This window comes from Ranitomeya imitator, chromosome 1, assembly GCF_032444005.1.
Source record: "Ranitomeya imitator isolate aRanImi1 chromosome 1, aRanImi1.pri, whole genome shotgun sequence".
Classification (NCBI taxonomy): Eukaryota; Metazoa; Chordata; class Amphibia; order Anura; family Dendrobatidae; genus Ranitomeya; species Ranitomeya imitator.
The window spans coordinates 767,932,904-767,959,359 of record NC_091282.1 but is presented as its reverse complement, the minus strand read 5'-3'; the positions used below and the strand labels follow the sequence as shown (position 1 = coordinate 767,959,359).

Below are 26,456 nucleotides of genomic sequence, written 5' to 3'. Positions count from 1 at the left end.
TGGCGAGTTTTATGTGTGGTGCGTTTTGAGTATGTGCAAGTTTTGTGTGAGGCAACTTTTGCATGTGTTGCAACTTTTGTGCATGTGGCAATTTTTCCGGGTGTGGCGAGTTTTCCATGAGGTGAGTTTTGCACGTGTGGCGAGGTTTGCGTGAGCCTAGTTTTGCACGTGGCGTGTTTTGCGCGTGGTGAGTTTTGAGCGGCGACTTTTGTGTTTTGACTTATATGTGGCGAGGTTGGTGTATGTGTGGTGAAATGTGTGCTGAGGGTGGTATATGTGTTGAAGCACGTGGTAGTGTGTGGCGCATTTTGTGTGTGTGTGTGTTCATATCCCCGTGTGTGGTGAGTATCCCATGTCGGGGCCCCACCTTAGCAACTGATCGGTATATACTCTTTGGCGCCATCGCTCTCACTCTTTAAGTCCCCCTTGTTCACATCTGGTAGCTGTCAATTTGCCTCCAACACTTTTCCTTTCACTTTTTCCCCATTATGTAGGTAGGGGCAAAATTGTTTGGTGAATTGCGACGGTGCAGATGCCAATCCCAGACATACATAAACACATTCAGCTTTATATATTAGATATACCTGTAAGGCATCTCCCCTGTATATAGTATATACCTGTATGTCATCTCCTCCTGTATATAATATATAGCTGTATATCATCTCCCCTGTATATAGTATATACCTGTATGCCATCTCCTCCTGGCTATCAATTTGCCTCCAACACTTTTCCTTTCACTTTTTCCCCATTATGTAGATAGGGGCAAAATTGTTTGGTGAATTGGAACGCGCGGGGTTAAAATTTCATCTCACAACATAGCCTATGACGCTCTCGGGGTCCAGACATGTGACTGTGCAAAATTTTGTGGCTGTAGCTACGACTATAAACCTATAAATGAAGAAGCTGCTCTGTTGCTCGGATTGCTCTCTTAGGCTAGGTTTCCATTGTGTTAATGGGACTGCGCTAACGGACAGCGTTGCACGGCGAAATTAACGCTGTGCAACGCGTCCGTTAGCGCGCCCATTAACAGCAATGGGGACGCGCATCACTAGCGCGTGCCACTTTCGGCACGCGCTAGCGATGTGGCGGTGTTTTGTTGCGCGCCGCGGACGCTGCTTGCAGCGTCCGAGGCGCGCCCGCGGTCCGTTCCCCGCTCTCGCAGATCGGAGATCTGCGAGAGCGGGGACGTTTAACGCGACCCCTTTACAACACATTGCGTTAGTGCAATCCGCTAGCGCTAGGCGCTAAACGGATTGCACTAACGCAATCTGAACCTAGCCTTACCATATTGGTGTCTAGTGTGAGCGTTCTGCTATCATGTGATTGTGCCACTGTCCCGGGACCTTCTGCTGACAGCGTCTGCCTCTTGATTGTGTAACCGCAACTCTTATCAAATACACAGAAACACTTTATAGGTTAGAGTCACAACCTGCTTTATATCTGCAGACGAATTTGTGGAAACGTGCAAACTAATAAGAGTACTTTTATTTCTATAGCGCCCACGTATTCGGCAGCACTTAGCAATGAATGGTGACCTCTACCGAGAATATCAGATGGCACAGAGGAACACATCATGAGGACACTGACTGGAGAATCATTGTCAGAGTCCAGAACTCATTCCTGTCACTTCTCCCTCCAAAAGTTACACTTTACCTATTGGAAATAAATAGCGATGTGTGTTTAACCACTTGGTGACCGCGACAACATTTTAAAATCTGACCAGTGTCACTTTATGTGGTAATAAGTCTGGAACGCTTCAACAAATCCCAGTGATTCTTAGTTTGCTTTTACATGACACATTGTACTTTATGATAATGGTAAATTTGTTATTTTCTGTGTTTATTTTTAAAAATATCAAGTTTGACAAAAAATTTTAAAGATTAGCAATTATCAAACTTTGATTATCCCTTTAATCCAGATAGACATCAAACAAAAACTTTAATAAATAACATTTCCCACGTCTGCTTTACATCAGCGCCATTTGTAAAATGTTTTATTTTTAGAAGGTGTAAAAATGTAACAGCAAATTTTCATTTTTTTTCAAGGAAATTTGCAAATACTATTTTTTTAGGGACCTATTAAGTTTTGAAGTGACTTTGGGGGGTCCTATAAATTGGAAACCCCAAAAGGGACATCCTTTTATAAAGAAAACCCCTCAATGTATTACACATTTCTTTCAGGTCGTTTCTTAACCCTTCAGGTGCTTTTCATGAATTAATGTAAAGTGACATAACAGCAATGAAAAAAATGCATTTTTACCACCTAAATGCAGCTGTCTTCTGACGAGGCCACTGTAGCCGGCAGACTTTAAGGTTGTTATTTGGCCATGAACTGCCATGGCAAACATGAGGACCACACAATCATGATCTCAGGGTGCCGATGACAGCAGCACTTAAGGGGTTAAATGACTAAAGCCAAAACCACCATTGATTGTGGCTGATGCAGCAAGTTGTCAGTTATAGTGTACAACCGACAGCGGCTGGATTGTCACCTAGTCTCATAAATCGCAGGTCAGTAAAGACTTATAGGTGGTCACTAAGGGGTTAAGAGGTCAGGTGACTCTCCCTGCACTTTAATCCTCATTCTGCTACCAGTATGTAATTTGAGTTGCAACACAAAGAAGGAGAAATGTCCACAACCATGAGAAACCAGGTGAGAACATATCATGTAACTACTGAAGCAAAGGAGGAGAGTCTAAAAGGGTTAAATGTGCTGTATTCTGGGGGTCCAGTGATAGAGGGGTATAACGGGCTGTAGTGTATAGTACAGGTGACGGGTATTCTGGGGGTCCAGTGATAGAGGGGTATAATGGGCTGTAGTGTATAGTACAGGTGACAGGTATTCTGGGGTCCATTGATAGAGGGGTATAATGGGCTGTAGTGTATAGTACAGGTGACGGGTATTCTGGGGTCCAGTGATAGAGGGGTATAATGGGCTGTACTGTATAGTACAGGTGACGGGTATTCTGGGGTCCAGTGATAGAGGGGTATAATGGGCTGTAGTGTATAGTACAGGTGACAGGTATTCTGGGGTCCAGTGATAGAGGGGTATAATGGGCTGTACTGTATAGTACAGGTGACGGGTATTCTGGGGTCCAGTGATAGAGGGGTATAACGGGCTGTAGTGTATAGTACAGGTGACAGGTATTCTGGGGGTTCAGTGATAGAGGGGTATAATGGGCTGTAGTGTATAGTACAGGTGACAGGTATTCTGGGGTCCAGTGATAGAGGGGTATAACGGGCTGTAGTGTATAGTACAGGTGACAGGTATTCTGGGGGTCCAGTGATAGAGGGGTATAACGGGCTGTAGTGTATAGTACAGGTGACAGGTATTCTGGGGGTTCAGTGATAGAGGGGTATAATGGGCTGTAGTGTATAGTACACGTGACTGGTATTCTGGGGTCCAGTGATAGAGGGGTATAATGGGCTGTAGTGTATAGTACAGGTGACAGGTATTCTGGTGGTCCAGTGATAGAGGGGTATAATGGGCTGTAGTGTATAGTACACGTGACTGGTATTCTGGGGTCCATTGATAGAGGGGTATAATGGGCTGTAGTGTATAGTACACGTGACTGGTATTCTGGGGTCCATTGATAGAGGGGTATAATGGGCTGTAGTGTATAGTACAGGTGACAGGTATTCTGGTGGTCCAGTGATAGAGGGGTATAATGGGCTGTAGTGTATAGTACACGTGACTGGTATTCTGGGGTCAATTGATAGAGGGGTATAATGGGCTGTAGTGTATAGTACACGTGACTGGTATTCTGGGGTCCATTGATAGAGGGGTATAATGGGCTGTAGTGTATAGTACAGGTGACGGGTATTCTGGGGGTCCAGTGATAGAGGGGTATAATGGGCTGTAGTGTATAGTACAGGTGACTGGTATTCTGGGGGTCCAGTGATAGAGGGGTACAATGGGCTGTAGTGTATAGTACAGGTGACAGGTATTCTGGGGTCCATTGATAGAGGGGTATAATGGGCTGTAGTGTATAGTACAGGTGACGGGTATTCTGGGGTCCAGTGATAGAGGGGTATAATGGGCTGTACTGTATAGTACAGGTGACGGGTATTCTGGGGTCCAGTGATAGAGGGGTATAATGGGCTGTAGTGTATAGTACAGGTGACAGGTATTCTGGGGTCCAGTGATAGAGGGGTATAATGGGCTGTACTGTATAGTACAGGTGACGGGTATTCTGGGGTCCAGTGATAGAGGGGTATAACGGGCTGTAGTGTATAGTACAGGTGACAGGTATTCTGGGGGTTCAGTGATAGAGGGGTATAATAGGCTGTAGTGTATAGTACAGGTGACAGGTATTCTGGGGTCCAGTGATAGAGGGGTATAACGGGCTGTAGTGTATAGTACAGGTGACAGGTATTCTGGGGGTCCAGTGATAGAGGGGTATAACGGGCTGTAGTGTATAGTACAGGTGACAGGTATTCTGGGGGTTCAGTGATAGAGGGTGTAGCATGGCTAAAGGGTTTGTAGTCGATGGGAGGTATGTGCCACATAAGTGCCTGGTTGCTGTAATGTAGCCCGGAGTATTCCTTTCTTGCACATAATCTTGTATATGTGTTTCAGTACCTGTGGTAATGTCAGACCACATGGCTAATCATGTGATGGGTTACTGGGTGGGGTTAGCTCTTTATAAGACTGGCTAATTCTTTACACAGCAGAGATGTGTGGAGGTGAAACCCTCCTGAGTGTGTTACGGCTTCAGGACTGAGCCGGATGAACTGGACACTTGTTTTTCTTTACCTGAACCAAAGGCTATTTGTTTTCTGTTGTTTACAACATGGTTTATGAAGCAATAAACCCAGTGAACTTTAAAGGAACACGTCTCCTGAGTGTCAGCCGTCGCAGCTGAGTGAGTGAAATCCCTACAATTGGTGGAGAATGCGGGCAGCGTTCCCAGCGGAGACGTGAGTTTATTTTGAATGTCCTGGGTCAAGGCTGTTGCAAGCCAGCAAGCATTGCCGGAGAAAATGGAGGACCTGCTGAAACAATTGGTCCAGATGCAGTCACAGCAGGAGAAAAGGCAGCAAGAGACCAACAGGCTGTTGATGCAGCAGATACAACAGAGCCAGCAGGAGCAACGGCAGCAGATGCAACAAAGCCAGCAGGAGCAACGGCAGCAGTTACAACAGAGCCAGCAGCAGATGCAGCAGAGCCAGCAGGAGCAACGGCAGCAGATGCAGCAGAGCCAGCAGGAGCATCAGCAGCAGATGCAGCTTCTGGCAACCGCCATCCAGGGCAAGGCGAGCGCCCCAACCCCAGGTTTGGCTGATGACACCCACGTCCGGAAAACGGTAAGACGCGCGTTGCAGAAAATGACTCCCGGGGATGATGTTGAGGCCTTCCTGACGGTGTTTGAGAGGGTCGCTGAGAGGGAAAAACTTCCGCCAGAGCAGTGGGCAGAGGTACTTGCGCCATACCTGACGGGAGAACCCCAGAAGGCGTACTATGATTTGACCTTGCAGGATGCCAAAGAGTATCACAAATTGAAAGCCGAGATTCTCGCACGTTTGGGGGTGACACTGACTGTCAGGGCACAGCGAGTTCACTCCTGGGGCTATCACCGGGACAAACCACCTCGTTCCCAAATGTTTGATCTGTTGCACCTGGTCCAGAAATGGCTGCAGCCAGAATCTTCTGCGCCTGCACAGATGGTAGAACGGGTGATGATGGATCGGTTTGTCCATTCCCTCCCAAGGCCTATACAGTCTTGGGTTGCCCAGGGTGATCCCCAGAATGCCGACGAGCTGATCGGACTGGTTGAGAGGTACCAAGGGTTGGAAGGCTCCTTCGGGAGGCAGCCCATGCCGTACTGGGGATCCCAGAAGGCAGCTGAGTCCCAAAAAGGGGTGGTGCGTCCAAGGTCACAAAGGGCGGGGGAGGTGGTGCCCAAGGTCCCCACGGGTGATATTATTTGTTGGAGGTGCCACAAGCCAGGACATATAGCTGCCCGTTGTTCCCAAACCACTGAGCAGATGGACTGCAGCATGGGACGCCGTTGTTCATACTATGCGTATCCAGCTTGCAGTGTGAACTCTCCGCCCAACGAGGGACCTCAAGCATGTCCCGTGAAGGTGAACGGTCAAGCAGTAACGGCACTGTTAGACTCGGGGAGCCTAGTGACCCTGGTGAGGGCCACTTTTCCTCTCCACCTGCTCCCGGGAAAGAAGGTCGGAGTGCGGTGCATACATGGTGATGCAAAGGACTACCCTGTGGCCAGTGTGAACATTGAAACGACATGTGGCACGGAGTCCCACATGGTCGGCGTCGTTCAGGACTTGTTGCACCCTATAATTATTGGCCGGGATTTCTGTTTGTTTTGGGATTTGTGGGGGAAAGGTTCTGAGCTCCCTAGCAAGAGTAGGGAACCAGTGAACCCGGGAAGGGTGGTGCCAGACCCAGAGTCAGACAGATTTCCTTTTTGTGTCCTGGCTGGAGATGAGGAGGAAGTGTCCCCTGCATCTGACATTCTGGAGTTAGAGGTATCCGGTGAAAATTTTGGGACTGCCCAACATAGGGACCCCACTCTGAGGGAAGCCTTTAATATTGTCACAGTTATTGACGGGGTGGTACAGGAGCCGGGGGCAGACACAAGATTTCCCCATTTTCTAATGAGCAGGGAGTTGTTGTACCGGGTCACGAAAATAAGGGAGGAGTTGGTAGAGCAGTTGGTAGTGCCGGGTCCATATAGACAGAAGGTGTTGGACATGGCCCATTCACACATCTTGGGTGGACACCTAGGGGTGGAAAAAACGCAGGAACGGGTTGTGCAGAGGTTCTATTGGCCTGGGTGCCACCGGGAAATAGTGAACTATTGCAGGTCCTGCCCTACATGTCAGCTAACTGCTCCCACTCCTCATTTCCGGAACCCCCTTGTGCCACTGCCCATTATTGAGGTGCCATTCGAGAGAATTGCCATGGACTTGGTCGGTCCCTTAGTTAAATCAGCCCGGGGCCATCAGTATATATTAGTCATCCTGGACTACGCCACACGCTATCCTGAGGCAATTCCCTTGAGAAATTCTTCTTCAAAGAGTATAGCTCGCGAGTTGGTCCATGTCTTTTCCCGGACAGGTCTGCCGAAGGAGATCCTGACTGACCAGGGGACACCTTTCATGAGCAAGGTGATGAAGGAACTATGCAAAGCCCTGAAAATCTCCCAGTTGAGGACCTCGGTGTACCATCCCCAGTCAGATGGCCTTGTTGAGAGATTTACCAAGACACTGAAGAGCATGCTGAGAAAAGCTATAGAGAAAGACGGTAGAAACTGGGATTGTCTCTTACCCTATTTGATGTTTTCCATTCGTGAAGTTCCACAGGCCTCCACAGGTTTCTCACCATTTGAGCTTCTGTATGGCCGACATCCACGAGGACTCCTGGATATAGCCAAGGAAACCTGGGAAGCCGAAGTCACGCCCCACAGAAGCGTCATTGAGCATGTGGCCCTGATGCAGCAGAGGATTGCAAAGGTGATGCCTATCGTGAAAGAACACCTTCTCCAAGCACAAGAAGCTCAGGCCAGGGTCTACAACCGGTCTGCAAGAGTGAGGCAATTCAATCCGGGAGACCGAGTTCTTGTGTTAGTTCCGACAGTGGAAAGCAAGTTCTTGGCCAAATGGCAAGGGCCATATGAGGTTGTCGAGAAACTTGGTGAAGTAAACTATAAAATTCACCAACCAGGAAGACGGAAACCATTCCAAGTATACCATGTCAACCTTATCAAGCCGTGGCAAGATAGAGAGCCGACAGTAACTCCATCGTTATTAAGCAACCCAGAAGATGAGGTTGGAGCGGTTACTATAGCGGAGACGCTATCGGAGTCCCAGAAACAGCAATGCCGGGAGTTACTCCAGAAAAACAGGGACCTGTTTTCCGAGTTGCCTGGGTACACGAAGGTCATAGAGCATGAGGTCCTGACAGAGCCTCATGTGCGCGTGAACGTGAAGCCCTATAGAATTCCTGAGGCCCGTCGAGAAATAGTCTCCAAGGAAGTGGAGCGTATGTTGAAGCTTGGAGTCATTGAGGAATCCAAGAGCGGTTGGTCGAGCCCAATTGTCCTGGTCCCAAAACCTGATGGGGAGTGGAGATTTTGCAACGACTATAGGAAGTTGAATGAGGTCTCCAAGTTCGACGCATATCCCATGCCCCGAGTTGATGAGCTCATCGAAAGGCTTGGGCCCGCCAGGTACATAACCACCTTGGATTTGACGAAGGGGTATTGGCAGATCCCCATGGCACAGGAAGCCAAGGAGAAGACGGCGTTTTCTACACCAGATGGATGCTTCCAGTATGTCCGGATGCAATTTGGCCTACAGGGAGCTCCGGCCACCTTCCAAAGGGCTATGGATAGAGTCCTTGCACCCCACAAGGCATACGCTGCTGCGTACCTAGATGATATCGTCATCTTTAGCCCGGACTGGGAGAGTCATCTGGAGAAAGTCCAAGCGGTGTTTGATGCTATAAGAGAGGCCGGATTTACAATAAACCCGAAGAAGTGTGCATTGGGTAAAGAAGAAGCTAAGTACCTTGGATACATAGTGGGTCATGGAGAAATAAAACCCCAAATCAGTAAAGTGGAGGCAATTCAAACATGGCCAAAACCAGTTTCCAAGAAGCAAGTTAAAGCCTTCCTGGGAATCGTGGGATATTACAGGAGGTTCATCCCAAACTTCGCCACAATGGCGGCGCCTCTGACTGACCTGCTAAAAGGGACAAAATCAGTAATGGTTAAGTGGTCCGAAGAAACAGATTCAGCCTTCCAAGAAATGAAAGAGGCTTTATGTAAGCAACCCGTTCTGATGGCCCCAAACTTCAAGAAAGAGTTTATTCTTCAGACAGATGCCTCAGATGTGGGGGTGGGAGCAGTCCTTTCCCAAGAACTACATGGGGAGGAGCATCCTGTTCTCTATCTGAGTAGGAAGCTGTCCTCATCTGAAAAGAACTACTCAGTCGTTGAGAAGGAGTGCTTGGCCATAAAATGGGCAGTGGACACATTGCGGTACTATCTGCTGGGACGTAAATTTAGACTGGTATCTGACCATGCCCCGCTTAGGTGGATGAGAGAAACGAAAGGAAGAAATGCTAGAGTCACCCGTTGGTTCTTAGCCCTGCAGGACTTCAGTTTCCATGTGGAACATAGGGCCGGAAAGCTGCACGGTAATGCGGATGCCCTATCGAGAATCCCTTGTTTAGTGGGGGAAAGTGCCAAGCCCCACGGCTTTAGGCAGAGGGGGGAGGTATGTAGCATGGCTAAAGGGTTTGTAGTCGATGGGAGGTATGTGCCACATAAGTGCCTGGTTGCTGTAATGTAGCCCGGAGTATTCCTTTCTTGCACATAATCTTGTATATGTGTTTCAGGACCTGTGGTAATGTCAGACCACATGGCTAATCATGTGATGGGTTACTGGGTGGGGTCAGCTCTTTATAAGACTGGCTAATCCTTTACACAGCAGAGATGTGTGGAGGTGAAACCCTCCTGAGTGTGTTACGGCTTCAGGACTGAGCCGGATGAACTGGACACTTGTTTTTCTTTACCTGAACCAAAGGCTATTTGTTTTCTGTTGTTTACAACATGGTTTATGAAGCAATAAACCCAGTGAACTTTAAAGGAACACGTCTCCTGAGTGTCAGCCGTCGCAGCTGAGTGAGTGAAATCCCTACAAGGGGTATAATGGGCTGTAGTGTATAGTACACGTGACTGGTATTCTGGGGTCCATTGATAGAGGGGTATAATGGGCTGTAGTGTATAGTACACGTGACTGGTATTCTGGGGTCCATTGATAGAGGGGTATAATGGGCTGTAGTGTATAGTACAGGTGACGAGTATTCTGGGGGTCCAGTGATAGAGGGGTATAATGGGCTGTAGTGTATAGTACAGGTGACGGGTATTCTGGGGTCCAGTGATAGAGGGGTATAATGGGCTGTAGTGTATAGTACAGGTGACAGGTATTCTGGGGTCCATTGATAGAGGGGTATAATGGGCTGTAGTGTATAGTACAGGTGATGGGTATTCTGGGGTCCAGTGATAGAGGGGTATAATGGGCTGTACTGTATAGTACAGGTGACGGGTATTCTGGGGTCCAGTGATAGAGGGGTATAATGGGCTGTAGTGTATAGTACAGGTGACAGGTATTCTGGGGTCCAGTGATAGAGGGGTATAATGGGCTGTACTGTATAGTACAGGTGACGGGTATTCTGGGGTCCAGTGATAGAGGGGTATAACGGGCTGTAGTGTATAGTACAGGTGACAGGTATTCTGGGGGTTCAGTGATAGAGGGGTATAATGGGCTGTAGTGTATAGTACAGGTGACAGGTATTCTGGGGTCCAGTGATAGAGGGGTATAACGGGCTGTAGTGTATAGTACAGGTGACAGGTATTCTGGGGGTCCAGTGATAGAGGGGTATAACGGGCTGTAGTGTATAGTACAGGTGACAGGTATTCTGGGGGTTCAGTGATAGAGGGGTATAATGGGCTGTAGTGTATAGTACACGTGACTGGTATTCTGGGGTCCAGTGATAGAGGGGTATAATGGGCTGTAGTGTATAGTACAGGTGACAGGTATTCTGGTGGTCCAGTGATAGAGGGGTATAATGGGCTGTAGTGTATAGTACACGTGACTGGTATTCTGGGGTCCATTGATAGAGGGGTATAATGGGCTGTAGTGTATAGTACACGTGACTGGTATTCTGGGGTCCATTGATAGAGGGGTATAATGGGCTGTAGTGTATAGTACAGGTGACGGGTATTCTGGGGGTCCAGTGATAGAGGGGTATAATGGGCTGTAGTGTATAGTAGAGGTGACAGGTATTCTGGGGTCCAGTGATAGAGGGGTATAATGGGCTGTAGTGTATAGTACAGGTGACAGGTATTCTGGGGTCCAGTGATAGAGGGGTATAATGGGCTGTACTGTATAGTACAGGTGACGGGTATTCTGGGGTCCAGTGATAGAGGGGTATAACGGGCTGTAGTGTATAGTACAGGTGACAGGTATTCTGGGGGTTCAGTGATAGAGGGGTATAATGGGCTGTAGTGTATAGTACAGGTGACAGGTATTCTGGGGTCCAGTGATAGAGGGGTATAACGGGCTGTAGTGTATAGTACAGGTGACAGGTATTCTGGGGGTCCAGTGATAGAGGGGTATAACGGGCTGTAGTGTATAGTACAGGTGACAGGTATTCTGGGGGTTCAGTGATAGAGGGGTATAATGGGCTGTAGTGTATAGTACACGTGACTGGTATTCTGGGGTCCAGTGATAGAGGGGTATAATGGGCTGTAGTGTATAGTACAGGTGACGGGTATTCTGGTGGTCCAGTGATAGAGGGGTATAATGGGCTGTAGTGTATAGTACAGGTGACGGGTATTCTGGGGTCCATTGATAGAGGGGTATAATGGGCTGTAGTGTCTAGTACAGGTGACAGGTATTCTGGTGGTCCAGTGATAGAGGGGTATAATGGGCTGTAGTGTATAGTACACGTGACTGGTATTCTGGGGTCCATTGATAGAGGGGTATAATGGGCTGTAGTGTATAGTACACGTGACTGGTATTCTGGGGTCCATTGATAGAGGGGTATAATGGGCTGTAGTGTATAGTACAGGTGACGGGTATTCTGGTGGTCCAGTGATAGAGGGGTATAATGGGCTGTAGTGTATAGTACACGTGACTGGTATTCTGGGGTCCAGTGATAGAGGGGTATAATGGGCTGTAGTGTATAGTACACGTGACTGGTATTCTGGGGGTCCAGTGATAGAGGGGTATAATGGGCTGTGTTGTATAGTACACGTGACTGGTATTCTGGGGTCCAGTGATAGAGGGGTATAACGGGCTGTAGTTTATAGTACAGGTGACGGGTATTCTGGGGGTCCAGTGATAGAGGGGTATAATGGGCTGTGGTGTATAGTACAGGTGACAGGTATTCTGGGGTCCAGTGATAGAGGGGTATAATGGGCTGTAGTGTATAGTACACGTGATTGGTATTCTGGGGGTTCAGTGATAGAGGGGTATAATGGGCTGTAGTGTATAGTACAGGTGACTGGTATTCTGGGGGTCCAGTGATAGAGGGGTATAATGGGCTGTGGTGTAGAGTACAGGTGACGGGTATTCTGGGGGTTCAGTGATAGAGTGGTATAATGGGCTGTAGTGTATAGTACAGGTGACTGGTATTCTGGGGGTCCAGTGATAGAGGGGTATAATGGGCTGTAGTGTATAGTACACGTGACTGGTATTCTGGAGTCCAGTGATAGAGGGGTATAATGGGCTGTAGTGTATAGTACAGGTGACGGGTATTCTGGTGGTCCAGTGATAGAGGGGTATAATGGGCTGTAGTGTATAGTACAGGTGACGGGTATTCTGGGGTCCATTGATAGAGGGGTATAATGGGCTGTAGTGTCTAGTACAGGTGACAGGTATTCTGGTGGTCCAGTGATAGAGGGGTATAATGGGCTGTAGTGTATAGTACACGTGACTGGTATTCTGGGGTCCATTGATAGAGGGGTATAATGGGCTGTAGTGTATAGTACAGGTGACGGGTATTCTGGTGGTCCAGTGATAGAGGGGTATAATGGGCTGTAGTGTATAGTACACGTGACTGGTATTCTGGGGTCCAGTGATAGAGGGGTATAATGGGCTGTAGTGTATAGTACACGTGACTGGTATTCTGGGGGTCCAGTGATAGAGGGGTATAATGGGCTGTGTTGTATAGTACACGTGACTGGTATTCTGGGGTTCAGTGATAGAGGGGTATAACGGGCTGTAGTTTATAGTACAGGTGACGGGTATTCTGGGGGTCCAGTGATAGAGGGGTATAATGGGCTGTGGTGTATAGTACAGGTGACAGGTATTCTGGGGTCCAGTGATAGAGGGGTATAATGGGCTGTAGTGTATAGTACACGTGATTGGTATTCTGGGGGTTCAGTGATAGAGGGGTATAATGGGCTGTAGTGTATAGTACAGGTGACTGGTATTCTGGGGGTCCAGTGATAGAGGGGTATAATGGGCTGTGGTGTAGAGTACAGGTGACGGGTATTCTGGGGGTTCAGTGATAGAGTGGTATAATGGGCTGTAGTGTATAGTACAGGTGACTGGTATTCTGGGGGTCCAGTGATAGAGGGGTATAATGGGCTGTAGTGTATAGTACACGTGACTGGTATTCTGGGGTCCAGTGATAGAGGGGTATAATGGGCTGTAGTGTATAGTACAGGTGACGGGTATTCTGGTGGTCCAGTGATAGAGGGGTATAATGGGCTGTAGTGTATAGTACAGGTGACGGGTATTCTGGGGTCCATTGATAGAGGGGTATAATGGGCTGTAGTGTCTAGTACAGGTGACAGGTATTCTGGTGGTCCAGTGATAGAGGGGTATAATGGGCTGTAGTGTATAGTACACGTGACTGGTATTCTGGGGTCCATTGATAGAGGGGTATAATGGGCTGTAGTGTATAGTACAGGTGACGGGTATTCTGGTGGTCCAGTGATAGAGGGGTATAATGGGCTCTAGTGTATAGTACAGGTGACAGGTATTCTGGGGGTCCAGTGATAGAGGGGTATAATGGGCTGTGGTGTATAGTACACGTGACTGGTATTCTGGGGGTTCAGTGATAGAGGGGTATAACGGGCTGTAGTGTATAGTACAGGTGACGGGTATTCTGGGGGTCCAGTGATAGAGGGGTATAATGGGCTGTGGTGTATAGTACAGGTGACAGGTATTCTGGGGTCCAGTGATAGAGGGGTATAATGGGCTGTAGTGTATAGTACACGTGATTGGTATTCTGGGGGTTCAGTGATAGAGGGGTATAATGGGCTGTAGTGTATAGTACAGGTGACTGGTATTCTGGGGGTCCAGTGACATAGGGGTATAATGGGCTGTGGTGTAGAGTACAGGTGACGGGTATTCTGGGGGTTCAGTGATAGAGTGGTATAATGGGCTGTAGTGTATAGTACAGGTGACTGGTATTCTGGGGGTCCAGTGACATAGGGGTATAATGGGCTGTGGTGTATAGTACAGGTGACGGGTATTCTGGGGGTTCAGTGATAGAGGGGTATAATGGGCTGTAGTGTATAGTACAGGTGACAGGTATTCTGGGGGTTCAGTGATAGAGGGGTATAATGGTCTATGCTGTATAGTACAGGTGACGGGTATTCTGGGGTCCAGTGATAGAGGGGTATAACGGGCTGTAGTGTATAGTACAGGTGACAGGTATTCTGGGGGTCCAGTGATAGAGGGGTATAACGGGCTGTAGTGTATAGTACAGGTGACAGGTATTGTGGGGTCCAGTGATAGAGGGGTATAATGGGCTGTAGTGTATAGTACACGTGACTGGTATTCTGGGGGTCCAGTGATAGAGGGGTATAATGGGCTGTGTTGTATAGTACAGGTGACAGGTATTCTGGGGGTCCAGTGATAGAGGGGTATAATGGGCTGTAGTGTATAGTACAGGTGACAGGTATTCTGGGGTCCAGTGATAGGGGGGTATAATGGGCTGTAGTGTATAGTACAGGTGACGGGTATTCTGGGGGTCCAGTGATAGAGGGGTATAATGGGCTGTAGTGTATAGTACAGGTGACGGGTATTCTGGGGGTTCAGTGATAGAGGGGTATAATGGGCTGTAGTGTATAGTACAGGTGACAGGTATTCTGGGGGTTCAGTGATAGAGGGGTATAATAGTCTATGGTGTATAGTACAGGTGACGGGTATTCTGGGGTTCAGTGATAGAGGGGTATAATGGGCTGTAGTGTATAGTACAGGTGACAGGTATTCTGGGGTCCAGTGATAGAGGGGTATAATGGGCTGTAGTGTATAGTACAGGTGACAGGTATTCTGGGGTCCAGTGATAGGGGGGTAAAATGGGCTGTAGTGTATAGTACAGGTGACGGGTATTCTGGGGGTCCAGTGATAGAGGGGTATAATGGGCTGTAGTGTATAGTACAGGTGACGGGTATTCTGGGGGTTCAGTGATAGAGGGGTATAATGGGCTGTAGTGTATAGTACAGGTGACAGGTATTCTGGGGGTTCAGTGATAGAGGGGTATAATGGGCTGTAGTGTATAGTACACGTGACTGGTATTCTGGGGTCCAGTGATAGAGGGGTATAATGGGCTGTAGTGTATAGTACAGGTGACGGGTATTCTGGTGGTCCAGTGATAGAGGGGTATAATGGGCTGTAGTGTATAGTACAGGTGACGGGTATTCTGGGGTCCATTGATAGAGGGGTATAATGGGCTGTAGTGTCTAGTACAGGTGACAGGTATTCTGGTGGTCCAGTGATAGAGGGGTATAATGGGCTGTAGTGTATAGTACACGTGACTGGTATTCTGGGGTCCATTGATAGAGGGGTATAATGGGCTGTAGTGTATAGTACACGTGACTGGTATTCTGGGGTCCATTGATAGAGGGGTATAATGGGCTGTAGTGTATAGTACAGGTGACGGGTATTCTGGTGGTCCAGTGATAGAGGGGTATAATGGGCTGTAGTGTATAGTACACGTGACTGGTATTCTGGGGTCCAGTGATAGAGGGGTATAATGGGCTGTAGTGTATAGTACACGTGACTGGTATTCTGGGGGTCCAGTGATAGAGGGGTATAATGGGCTGTGTTGTATAGTACACGTGACTGGTATTCTGGGGTCCAGTGATAGAGGGGTATAACGGGCTGTAGTTTATAGTACAGGTGACGGGTATTCTGGGGGTCCAGTGATAGAGGGGTATAATGGGCTGTGGTGTATAGTACAGGTGACAGGTATTCTGGGGTCCAGTGATAGAGGGGTATAATGGGCTGTAGTGTATAGTACACGTGATTGGTATTCTGGGGGTTCAGTGATAGAGGGGTATAATGGGCTGTAGTGTATAGTACAGGTGACTGGTATTCTGGGGGTCCAGTGATAGAGGGGTATAATGGGCTGTGGTGTAGAGTACAGGTGACGGGTATTCTGGGGGTTCAGTGATAGAGTGGTATAATGGGCTGTAGTGTATAGTACAGGTGACTGGTATTCTGGGGGTCCAGTGATAGAGGGGTATAATGGGCTGTAGTGTATAGTACACGTGACTGGTATTCTGGGGTCCAGTGATAGAGGGGTATAATGGGCTGTAGTGTATAGTACAGGTGACGGGTATTCTGGTGGTCCAGTGATAGAGGGGTATAATGGGCTGTAGTGTATAGTACAGGTGACGGGTATTCTGGGGTCCATTGATAGAGGGGTATAATGGGCTGTAGTGTCTAGTACAGGTGACAGGTATTCTGGTGGTCCAGTGATAGAGGGGTATAATGGGCTGTAGTGTATAGTACACGTGACTGGTATTCTGGGGTCCATTGATAGAGGGGTATAATGGGCTGTAGTGTATAGTACAGGTGACGGGTATTCTGGTGGTCCAGTGATAGAGGGGTATAATGGGCTGTAGTGTATAGTACACGTGACTGGTATTCTGGGGTCCAGTGATAGAGGGGTATAATGGGCTGTAGTGTATAGTACACGTGACTGGTATTCTGGGGGTCCAGTGATAGAGGGGTATAATGGGCTGTGTTGTATAGTACACGTGACTGGTATTCTGGGGTTCAGTGATAGAGGGGTATAACGGGCTGTAGTTTATAGTACAGGTGACGGGTATTCTGGGGGTCCAGTGATAGAGGGGTATAATGGGCTGTGGTGTATAGTACAGGTGACAGGTATTCTGGGGTCCAGTGATAGAGGGGTATAATGGGCTGTAGTGTATAGTACACGTGATTGGTATTCTGGGGGTTCAGTGATAGAGGGGTATAATGGGCTGTAGTGTATAGTACAGGTGACTGGTATTCTGGGGGTCCAGTGATAGAGGGGTATAATGGGCTGTGGTGTAGAGTACAGGTGACGGGTATTCTGGGGGTTCAGTGATAGAGTGGTATAATGGGCTGTAGTGTATAGTACAGGTGACTGGTATTCTGGGGGTCCAGTGATAGAGGGGTATAATGGGCTGTAGTGTATAGTACACGTGACTGGTATTCTGGGGTCCAGTGATAGAGGGGTATAATGGGCTGTAGTGTATAGTACAGGTGACGGGTATTCTGGTGGTCCAGTGATAGAGGGGTATAATGGGCTGTAGTGTATAGTACAGGTGACGGGTATTCTGGGGTCCATTGATAGAGGGGTATAATGGGCTGTAGTGTCTAGTACAGGTGACAGATATTCTGGTGGTCCAGTGATAGAGGGGTATAATGGGCTGTAGTGTATAGTACACGTGACTGGTATTCTGGGGTCCATTGATAGAGGGGTATAATGGGCTGTAGTGTATAGTACAGGTGACGGGTATTCTGGTGGTCCAGTGATAGAGGGGTATAATGGGCTCTAGTGTATAGTACAGGTGACAGGTATTCTGGGGGTCCAGTGATAGAGGGGTATAATGGGCTGTGGTGTATAGTACACGTGACTGGTATTCTGGGGGTTCAGTGATAGAGGGGTATAACGGGCTGTAGTGTATAGTACAGGTGACGGGTATTCTGGGGGTCCAGTGATAGAGGGGTATAATGGGCTGTGGTGTATAGTACAGGTGACAGGTATTCTGGGGTCCAGTGATAGAGGGGTATAATGGGCTGTAGTGTATAGTACACGTGATTGGTATTCTGGGGGTTCAGTGATAGAGGGGTATAATGGGCTGTAGTGTATAGTACAGGTGACTGGTATTCTGGGGGTCCAGTGACATAGGGGTATAATGGGCTGTGGTGTAGAGTACAGGTGACGGGTATTCTGGGGGTTCAGTGATAGAGTGGTATAATGGGCTGTAGTGTATAGTACAGGTGACTGGTATTCTGGGGGTCCAGTGACATAGGGGTATAATGGGCTGTGGTGTATAGTACAGGTGACGGGTATTCTGGGGGTTCAGTGATAGAGGGGTATAATGGGCTGTAGTGTATAGTACAGGTGACAGGTATTCTGGGGGTTCAGTGATAGAGGGGTATAATGGTCTATGCTGTATAGTACAGGTGACGGGTATTCTGGGGTCCAGTGATAGAGGGGTATAACGGGCTGTAGTGTATAGTACAGGTGACAGGTATTCTGGGGGTCCAGTGATAGAGGGGTATAACGGGCTGTAGTGTATAGTACAGGTGACAGGTATTGTGGGGTCCAGTGATAGAGGGGTATAATGGGCTGTAGTGTATAGTACACGTGACTGGTATTCTGGGGGTCCAGTGATAGAGGGGTATAATGGGCTGTGTTGTATAGTACAGGTGACAGGTATTCTGGGGGTCCAGTGATAGAGGGGTATAATGGGCTGTAGTGTATAGTACAGGTGACAGGTATTCTGGGGTCCAGTGATAGAGGGGTATAATGGGCTGTAGTGTATAGTACAGGTGACAGGTATTCTGGGATCCAGTGATAGGGGGGTATAATGGGCTGTAGTGTATAGTACAGGTGACGGGTATTCTGGGGGTCCAGTGATAGAGGGGTATAATGGGCTGTAGTGTATAGTACAGGTGACGGGTATTCTGGGGGTTCAGTGATAGAGGGGTATAATGGGCTGTAGTGTATAGTACAGGTGACAGGTATTCTGGGGGTTCAGTGATAGAGGGGTATAATAGTCTATGGTGTATAGTACAGGTGACGGGTATTCTGGGGTTCAGTGATAGAGGGGTATAATGGGCTGTAGTGTATAGTACAGGTGACAGGTATTCTGGGGTCCAGTGATAGAGGGGTATAATGGGCTGTAGTGTATAGTACAGGTGACAGGTATTCTGGGGTCCAGTGATAGGGGGGTATAATGGGCTGTAGTGTATAGTACAGGTGACGGGTATTCTGGGGGTCCAGTGATAGAGGGGTATAATGGGCTGTAGTGTATAGTACAGGTGACGGGTATTCTGGGGGTTCAGTGATAGAGGGGTATAATGGGCTGTAGTGTATAGTACAGGTGACGGGTATTCTGGGGTCCAGTGATAGAGGAGTATAATGGGCTGTAGTGTATAGTACACGTGACTGGTATTCTGGTGGTCCAGTGATAGAGGGGTATAATGGGCTGTAGTGTATAGTACAGGTGACGGGTATTCTGGGGGTTCAGTGATAGAGGGGTATAATGGGCTGTAGTGTATAGTACAGGTGACAGGTATTCTGGGGTCCAGTGATAGGGGGGTATAATGGGCTGTAGTGTATAGTACATGTGACGGGTATTCTGGGGGTCCAGTGATAGAGGGGTATAATGGGCTGTAGTGTATAGTACAGGTGACGGGTATACTGGGGGTACAGTGATAGAGGGGTATAATGGGCTGTAATGTATAGTACAGGTGACAGGTATTCTGGGGGTACAGTGATAGAGGGGTATAATGGGCTGTAATGTATAGTACAGGTGACGGGTATTCTAGGGGTCCAGTGATAGAGGGGTATAATGGGCATGTAGTGTATAGTACAGGTGACGGGTATTCTGGGGGTTCAGTGATAGAGGGGTATAACGGGCTGTAGTGTATAGTACAGGTGACTGGTATTCTGGGCTTCCAGTGATAGAGGGGTATAATGGGCTGTGGTGTATAGTACAGGTGACAGGTATTCTGGGGTCCAGTGATAGAGGGGTATAATGGGCTGTGGTGTATAGTACAGGTGACAGGTATTCTGGGGGTTCAGTGATAGAGAGGTATAATGGTCTATGGTGTATAGTACAGGTGACGGGTATTCTGGGGTCCAGTGATAGAGGGGTATAATGGGCTGTAGTGTATAGTACAGGTGACGGGTTTTCTGGGGGTCCAGTGATAGAGGGGTATAATGGGCTGTAGTGTATAGTACAGGTGACGGGTATTCTGGGGGTTCAGTGATAGAGGGGTATAATGGGCTGTAGTGTATAGTACAGGTGACAGGTATTCTGGGGTCCAGTGATAGGGGGGTATAATGGGCTGTAGTTTATAGTACAGGTGACGGGTATTCTGGGGGTCCAGTGATAGAGGGGTATAATGGGCTGTAGTGTATAGTACAGGTGACGGGTATTCTGGGGGTTCAGTGATAGAGGGGTATAATGGGCTGTAGTGTATAGTACAGGTGACGGGTATTCTGGGGGTCCAGTGATAGAGGGGTATAACGGGCTGTAGTGTATAGTACAGGTGACGGGTATACTGGGGTCCAGTGTTAGAGGGGTATAATGGGCTGTAGTGTATAGTACAGGTGACGGGTATTCTGGGGGTTCAGTGATAGAGGGGTATAATGGGCTGTAGTGTATAGTACAGGTGACGGGTATTCTGGGGTCCATTGATAGAGGGGTATAATGGGCTGTAGTGTATAGTACAGGTGACGGGTATTCTGGGGTCCATTGATAGAGGAGTATAATGGGCTGTAGTGTATAGTACACGTGACTGGTATTCTGGTGGTCCAGTGATAGAGGGGTATAATGGGCTGTAGTGTATAGTACAGGTGACGGGTATTCTGGGGGTTCAGTGATAGAGGGGTATAATGGGCTGTAGTGTATAGTACAGGTGACAGGTATTCTGGGGTCCAGTGATAGGGGGGTATAATGGGCTGTAGTGTATAGTACATGTGACGGGTATTCTGGGGGTCCAGTGATAGAGGGGTATAATGGGCTGTAGTGTATAGTACAGGTGACGGGTATACTGGGGTCCAGTGTTAGAGGGGTATAATGGGCTGTAGTGTATAGTACAGGTGACAGGTATTCTGGGGGTACAGTGATAGAGGGGTATAATGGGCTGTAATGTATAGTACAGGTGACGGGTATTCTAGGGGTCCAGTGATAGAGGGGTATAATGGGCATGTAGTGTATAGTACAGGTGACGGGTATTCTGGGGGTTCAGTGATAGAGGGGTATAACGGGCTGTAGTGTATAGTACAGGTGACTGGTATTCTGGGCTTCCAGTGATAGAGGGGTATAATGGGCTGTGGTGTATAGTACAGGTGACAGGTATTCTGGGGTCCAGTGATAGAGGGGTATAATGGGCTGTGGTGTATAGTACAGGTGACAGGTATTCTGGGGGTTCAGTGATAGAGAGGTATAATGGTCTATGGTGTATAGTACAGGTGACGGGTATTCTGGGGTCCAGTGATAGAGGGGTATAATGGGCTGTAGTGTATAGTACAGGTGACGGGTTTTCTGGGGGTCCAGTGATAGAGGGGTATAATGGGCTGTAGTGTATAGTACAGGTGACGGGTATTCTGGGGGTTCAGTGATAGAGGGGTATAATGGGCTGTAGTGTATAGTACAGGTGACAGGTATTCTGGGGTCCAGTGATAGGGGGGTATAATGGGCTGTAGTTTATAGTACAGGTGACGGGTATTCTGGGGGTCCAGTGATAGAGGGGTATAATGGGCTGTAGTGTATAGTACAGGTGACGGGTATTCTGGGGGTTCAGTGATAGAGGGGTATAATGGGCTGTAGTGTATAGTACAGGTGACGGGTATTCTGGGGGTCCAGTGATAGAGGGGTATAACGGGCTGTAGTGTATAGTACAGGTGACGGGTATACTGGGGTCCAGTGTTAGAGGGGTATAATGGGCTGTAGTGTATAGTACAGGTGACGGGTATTCTGGGGGTTCAGTGATAGAGGGGTATAATGGGCTGTAGTGTATAGTACAGGTGACGGGTATTCTGGGGTCCATTGATAGAGGGGTATAATGGGCTGTAGTGTATAGTACAGGTGACGGGTATTCTGGTGGTCCAGTGATAGAGGGGTATAATGGGCTCTAGTGTATAGTACAGGTGACAGGTATTCTGGGGGTCCAGTGATAGAGGGGTATAATGGGCTGTGGTGTATAGTACACGTGACTGGTATTCTGGGGGTTCAGTGATAGAGGGGTATAACGGGCTGTAGTGTATAGTACAGGTGACGGGTATTCTGGGGGTCCAGTGATAGAGGGGTATAATGGGCTGTGGTGTATAGTACAGGTGACAGGTATTCTGGGGTCCAGTGATAGAGGGGTATAATGGGCTGTAGTGTATAGTACACGTGATTGGTATTCTGGGGGTTCAGTGATAGAGGGGTATAATGGGCTGTAGTGTATAGTACAGGTGACTGGTATTCTGGGGGTCCAGTGACATAGGGGTATAATGGGCTGTGGTGTATAGTACAGGTGACAGGTATTCTGGGGGTTCAGTGATAGAGGGGTATAATGGGCTGTAGTGTATAGTACAGGTGACTGGTATTCTGGGGGTCCAGTGACATAGGGGTATAATGGGCTGTGGTGTAGAGTACAGGTGACGGGTATTCTGGGGGTTCAGTGATAGAGTGGTATAATGGGCTGTAGTGTATAGTACAGGTGACTGGTATTCTGGGGGTCCAGTGACATAGGGGTATAATGGGCTGTGGTGTATAGTACAGGTGACGGGTATTCTGGGGGTTCAGTGATAGAGGGGTATAATGGGCTGTAGTGTATAGTACAGGTGACAGGTATTCTGGGGGTTCAGTGATAGAGGGGTGTAATGGTCTATGCTGTATAGTACAGGTGACGGGTATTCTGGGGTCCAGTGATAGAGGGGTATAACGGGCTGTAGTGTATAGTACAGGTGACAGGTATTCTGGGGGTCCAGTGATAGAGGGGTATAACGGGCTGTAGTGTATAGTACAGGTGACAGTTATTGTGGGGTCCAGTGATAGAGGGGTATAATGGGCTGTAGTGTATAGTACACGTGACTGGTATTCTGGGGGTCCAGTGATAGAGGGGTATAATGGGCTGTGTTGTATAGTACAGGTGACAGGTATTCTGGGGGTCCAGTGATAGAGGGGTATAATGGGCTGTAGTGTATAGTACAGGTGACAGGTATTCTGGGGTCCAGTGATAGAGGGGTATAATGGGCTGTAGTGTATAGTACAGATGACAGGTATTCTGGGATCCAGTGATAGGGGGGTATAATGGGCTGTAGTGTATAGTACAGGTGACGGGTATTCTGGGGGTCCAGTGATAGAGGGGTATAATGGGCTGTAGTGTATAGTACAGGTGACGGGTATTCTGGGGGTTCAGTGATAGAGGGGTATAATGGGCTGTAGTGTATAGTACAGGTGACAGGTATTCTGGGGGTTCAGTGATAGAGGGGTATAATGGTCTATGGTGTATAGTACAGGTGACGGGTATTCTGGGGTTCAGTGATAGAGGGGTATAATGGGCTGTAGTGTATAGTACAGGTGACAGGTATTCTGGGGTCCAGTGATAGAGGGGTATAATGGGCTGTAGTGTATAGTACAGGTGACAGGTATTTTGGGGTCCAGTGATAGGGGGGTATAATGGGCTGTAGTGTATAGTACAGGTGACGGGTATTCTGGGGGTCCAGTGATAGAGGGGTATAATGGGCTGTAGTGTATAGTACAGGTGACGGGTATTCTGGGGGTTCAGTGATAGAGGGGTATAATGGGCTGTAGTGTATAGTACAGGTGACGGGTATTCTGGGGTCCAGTGATAGAGGAGTATAATGGGCTGTAGTGTATAGTACACGTGACTGGTATTCTGGTGGTCCAGTGATAGAGGGGTATAATGGGCTGTAGTGTATAGTACAGGTGACGGGTATTCTGGGGGTTCAGTGATAGAGGGGTATAATGGGCTGTAGTGTATAGTACAGGTGACAGGTATTCTGGGGTCCAGTGATAGGGGGGTATAATGGGCTGTAGTGTATAGTACATGTGACGGGTATTCTGGGGGTCCAGTGATAGAGGGGTATAATGGGCTGTAGTGTATAGTACAGGTGACGGGTATACTGGGGTCCAGTGTTAGAGGGGTATAATGGGCTGTAGTGTATAGTACAGGTGACAGGTATTCTGGGGGTTCAGTGATAGAGGGGTATAACGGGCTGTAGTGTATAGTACAGGTGACTGGTATTCTGGGCTTCCAGTGATAGAGGGGTATAATGGGCTGTGGTGTATAGTACAGGTGACAGGTATTCTGGGGTCCAGTGATAGAGGGGTATAATGGGCTGTGGTGTATAGTACAGGTGACAGGTATTCTGGGGGTTCAGTGATAGAGAGGTATAATGGTCTATGGTGTATAGTACAGGTGACGGGTATTCTGGGGTCCAGTGATAGAGGGGTATAATGGGCTGTAGTGTATAGTACAGGTGACGGGTTTTCTGGGGGTCCAGTGATAGAGGGGTATAATGGGCTGTAGTGTATAGTACAGGTGACGGGTATTCTGGGGGTTCAGTGATAGAGGGGTATAATGGGCTGTAGTGTATAGTACAGGTGACAGGTATTCTGGGGTCCAGTGATAGGGGGGTATAATGGGCTGTAGTGTATAGTACAGGTGACGGGTATTCTGGGGGTCCAGTGATAGAGGGGTATAATGGGCTGTAGTGTATAGTACAGGTGACGGGTATTCTGTGGGTTCAGTGATAGAGGGGTATAATGGGCTGTAGTGTATAGTACAGGTGACGGGTATTCTGGGGGTCCAGTGATAGAAGGGTATAACGGGCTGTAGTGTATAGTACAGGTGACGGGTATACTGGGGTCCAGTGTTAGAGGGGTATAATGGGCTGTAGTGTATAGTACAGGTGACGGGTATACTGGGGTCCAGTGTTAGAGGGGTATAATGGGTTGTAGTGTATAGTACAGGTGACAGGTATTCTGGGGGTCCAGTGATAGAGGGGTATAATGGGCTGTAGTGTATAGTACAGGTGACAGGTATTCTGGGGGTCCAGTGATAGAGGGGTATAATGGGTTGTAGTGTATAGTACAGGTGACTGGTATTCTGGGGGTTCAGTGATAGAGGGGTATAATGGGCTGTGGTGTATAGTACAGGTGACAGGTATTCTGGGGTCCAGTGAGAGGGGTATAATGGGCTGTAATGTCTAGTACAGGTGACTGGTATTCTGGGGGTCCAGTGATAGAGGGGTATAATGGGCTGTAGTGTATAGTACAGGTGAAGTGTATTCTGGGGGTCCAGTGATAGAGGGGTATAATGGGCTGTAGTGTATAGTACAGGCGACGGGTATTCTGGTGGTCCAGTGACAGAGGGGTATAATGGGCTGTAGTGTATAGTACAGGTGACGGGTATTCTGGGGGTCCAGTGATAGAGGGGTATAATGGGCTGTGGTGTATAGTACAGGTGACGGGTATTCTGGGGGTCCAATGATAGAGGGGTATAATGGGCTGTAGTGTATAGTACAGGTGACGGGTATTCTGGGGTCCAGTGATAGAGGGGTATAATGGGCTGTGGTGTATAGTACAGGTGACAGGTATTCTGGGGGTCCAGTGATAGAGGGGTATAATGGGCTGTAGTGTATAGTACAGGTGACGGGTATTCTGGGGTCCAGTGATAGAGGGGTATAATGGGCTGTGGTGTATAGTACAGGTGACAGGTATTCTGGGGGTCCAGTGATAGAGGGGTATAATGGGCTGTGGTGTATAGTACAGGTGACAGGTATTCTGGGGGTCCAGTGATAGAGGGGTATAATGGGCTGTAGTGTATAGTACAGGTGACGGGTATTCTGGGGTCCAGTGATAGAGGGGTATAATGGGCTGTAGTGTATAGTATAGGTGACGGGTTTTCTGGGGGTCCAGTGATAGAGGGGTATAATGGGCTGTAGTGTATAGTACAGGTGACGGGTATTCTGGGGGTCCAGTGATAGAGGGGTATAATGGGCTGTAGTGTATAGTACAGGTGACGGGTTTTCTGGGGGTCCAGTGATAGAGGGGTATAATGGGCTGTGGTGTATAGTACAGGTGACGGGTATTCTGGGGGTCCAGTGATAGAGGGGTATAATGGGCTGTGGTCTATAGTACAGGTGACGGGTATTCTGGGGGTCCAGTGATAGAGGGGTATAATGGGCTGTGGTGTATAGTACAGGTGACGGGTATTCTGGGGGTTCAGTGATAGAGGGGTATAATGGGCTGTAGTGTATAGTACAGGTGACGGGTATTCTGGGGTCCAGTGATAGAGGGGTATAATGGGCTGTAGTGTATAGTACAGGTGACAGGTATTCTGGGGTCCATTGATAGAGGGGTATAATGGGCTGTAGTGTATAGTACAGGTGACGGGTATTCTGGGGTCCAGTGATAGAGGGGTATAATGGGCTGTAGTGTATAGTACAGGTGACAGGTATTCTGGGGTCCATTGATAGAGGGGTATAATGGGTTGTAGTGTATAGTACAGGTGACAGGTATTCTGGGGGTCCAGTGATAGAGGGGTATAATGGGCTGTAGTGTATAGTACAGGTGACTGGTATTCTGGGGGTCCAGTGATAGAGGGGTATAATGGGCTGTAGTGTATAGTACAGGTGACAGGTATTCTGGGGGTCCAGTGATAGAGGGGTATAATGGGCTGTAGTGTATAGTACAGGTGACTGGTATTCTGGGGGTTCAGTGATAGAGGGGTATAATGGGCTGTGGTGTATAGTACAGGTGACAGGTATTCTGGGGTCCAGTGAGAGGGGTATAATGGGCTGTAATGTCTAGTACAGGTGACTGGTATTCTGGGGGTCCAGTGATAGAGGGGTATAATGGGCTGTAGTGTATAGTACAGGTGAAGTGTATTCTGGGGGTCCAGTGATAGAGGGGTATAATGGGCTGTAGTGTA

The 26,456-nt window shown here is 48.2% G+C and overlaps 1 protein-coding gene across 1 annotated transcript in view; it reads left to right on the top strand.

Annotated features, from left to right (window-relative positions):
• Window positions 1–2,564: 2,564 nt before the first annotated feature.
• ENTPD5 (ectonucleoside triphosphate diphosphohydrolase 5 (inactive)) overlaps window positions 2,565–26,456 on the top strand; it is a 66,853-nt gene continuing 42,961 nt past the window's right edge. Inside the window, exon 1 of the mRNA XM_069735721.1 lies at window positions 2,565–2,652. Within this exon, the coding sequence (XP_069591822.1) occupies window positions 2,629–2,652 (24 nt within the window). The 5' untranslated portion in view covers window positions 2,565–2,628. The remainder of the gene's footprint in view (window positions 2,653–26,456) is intronic.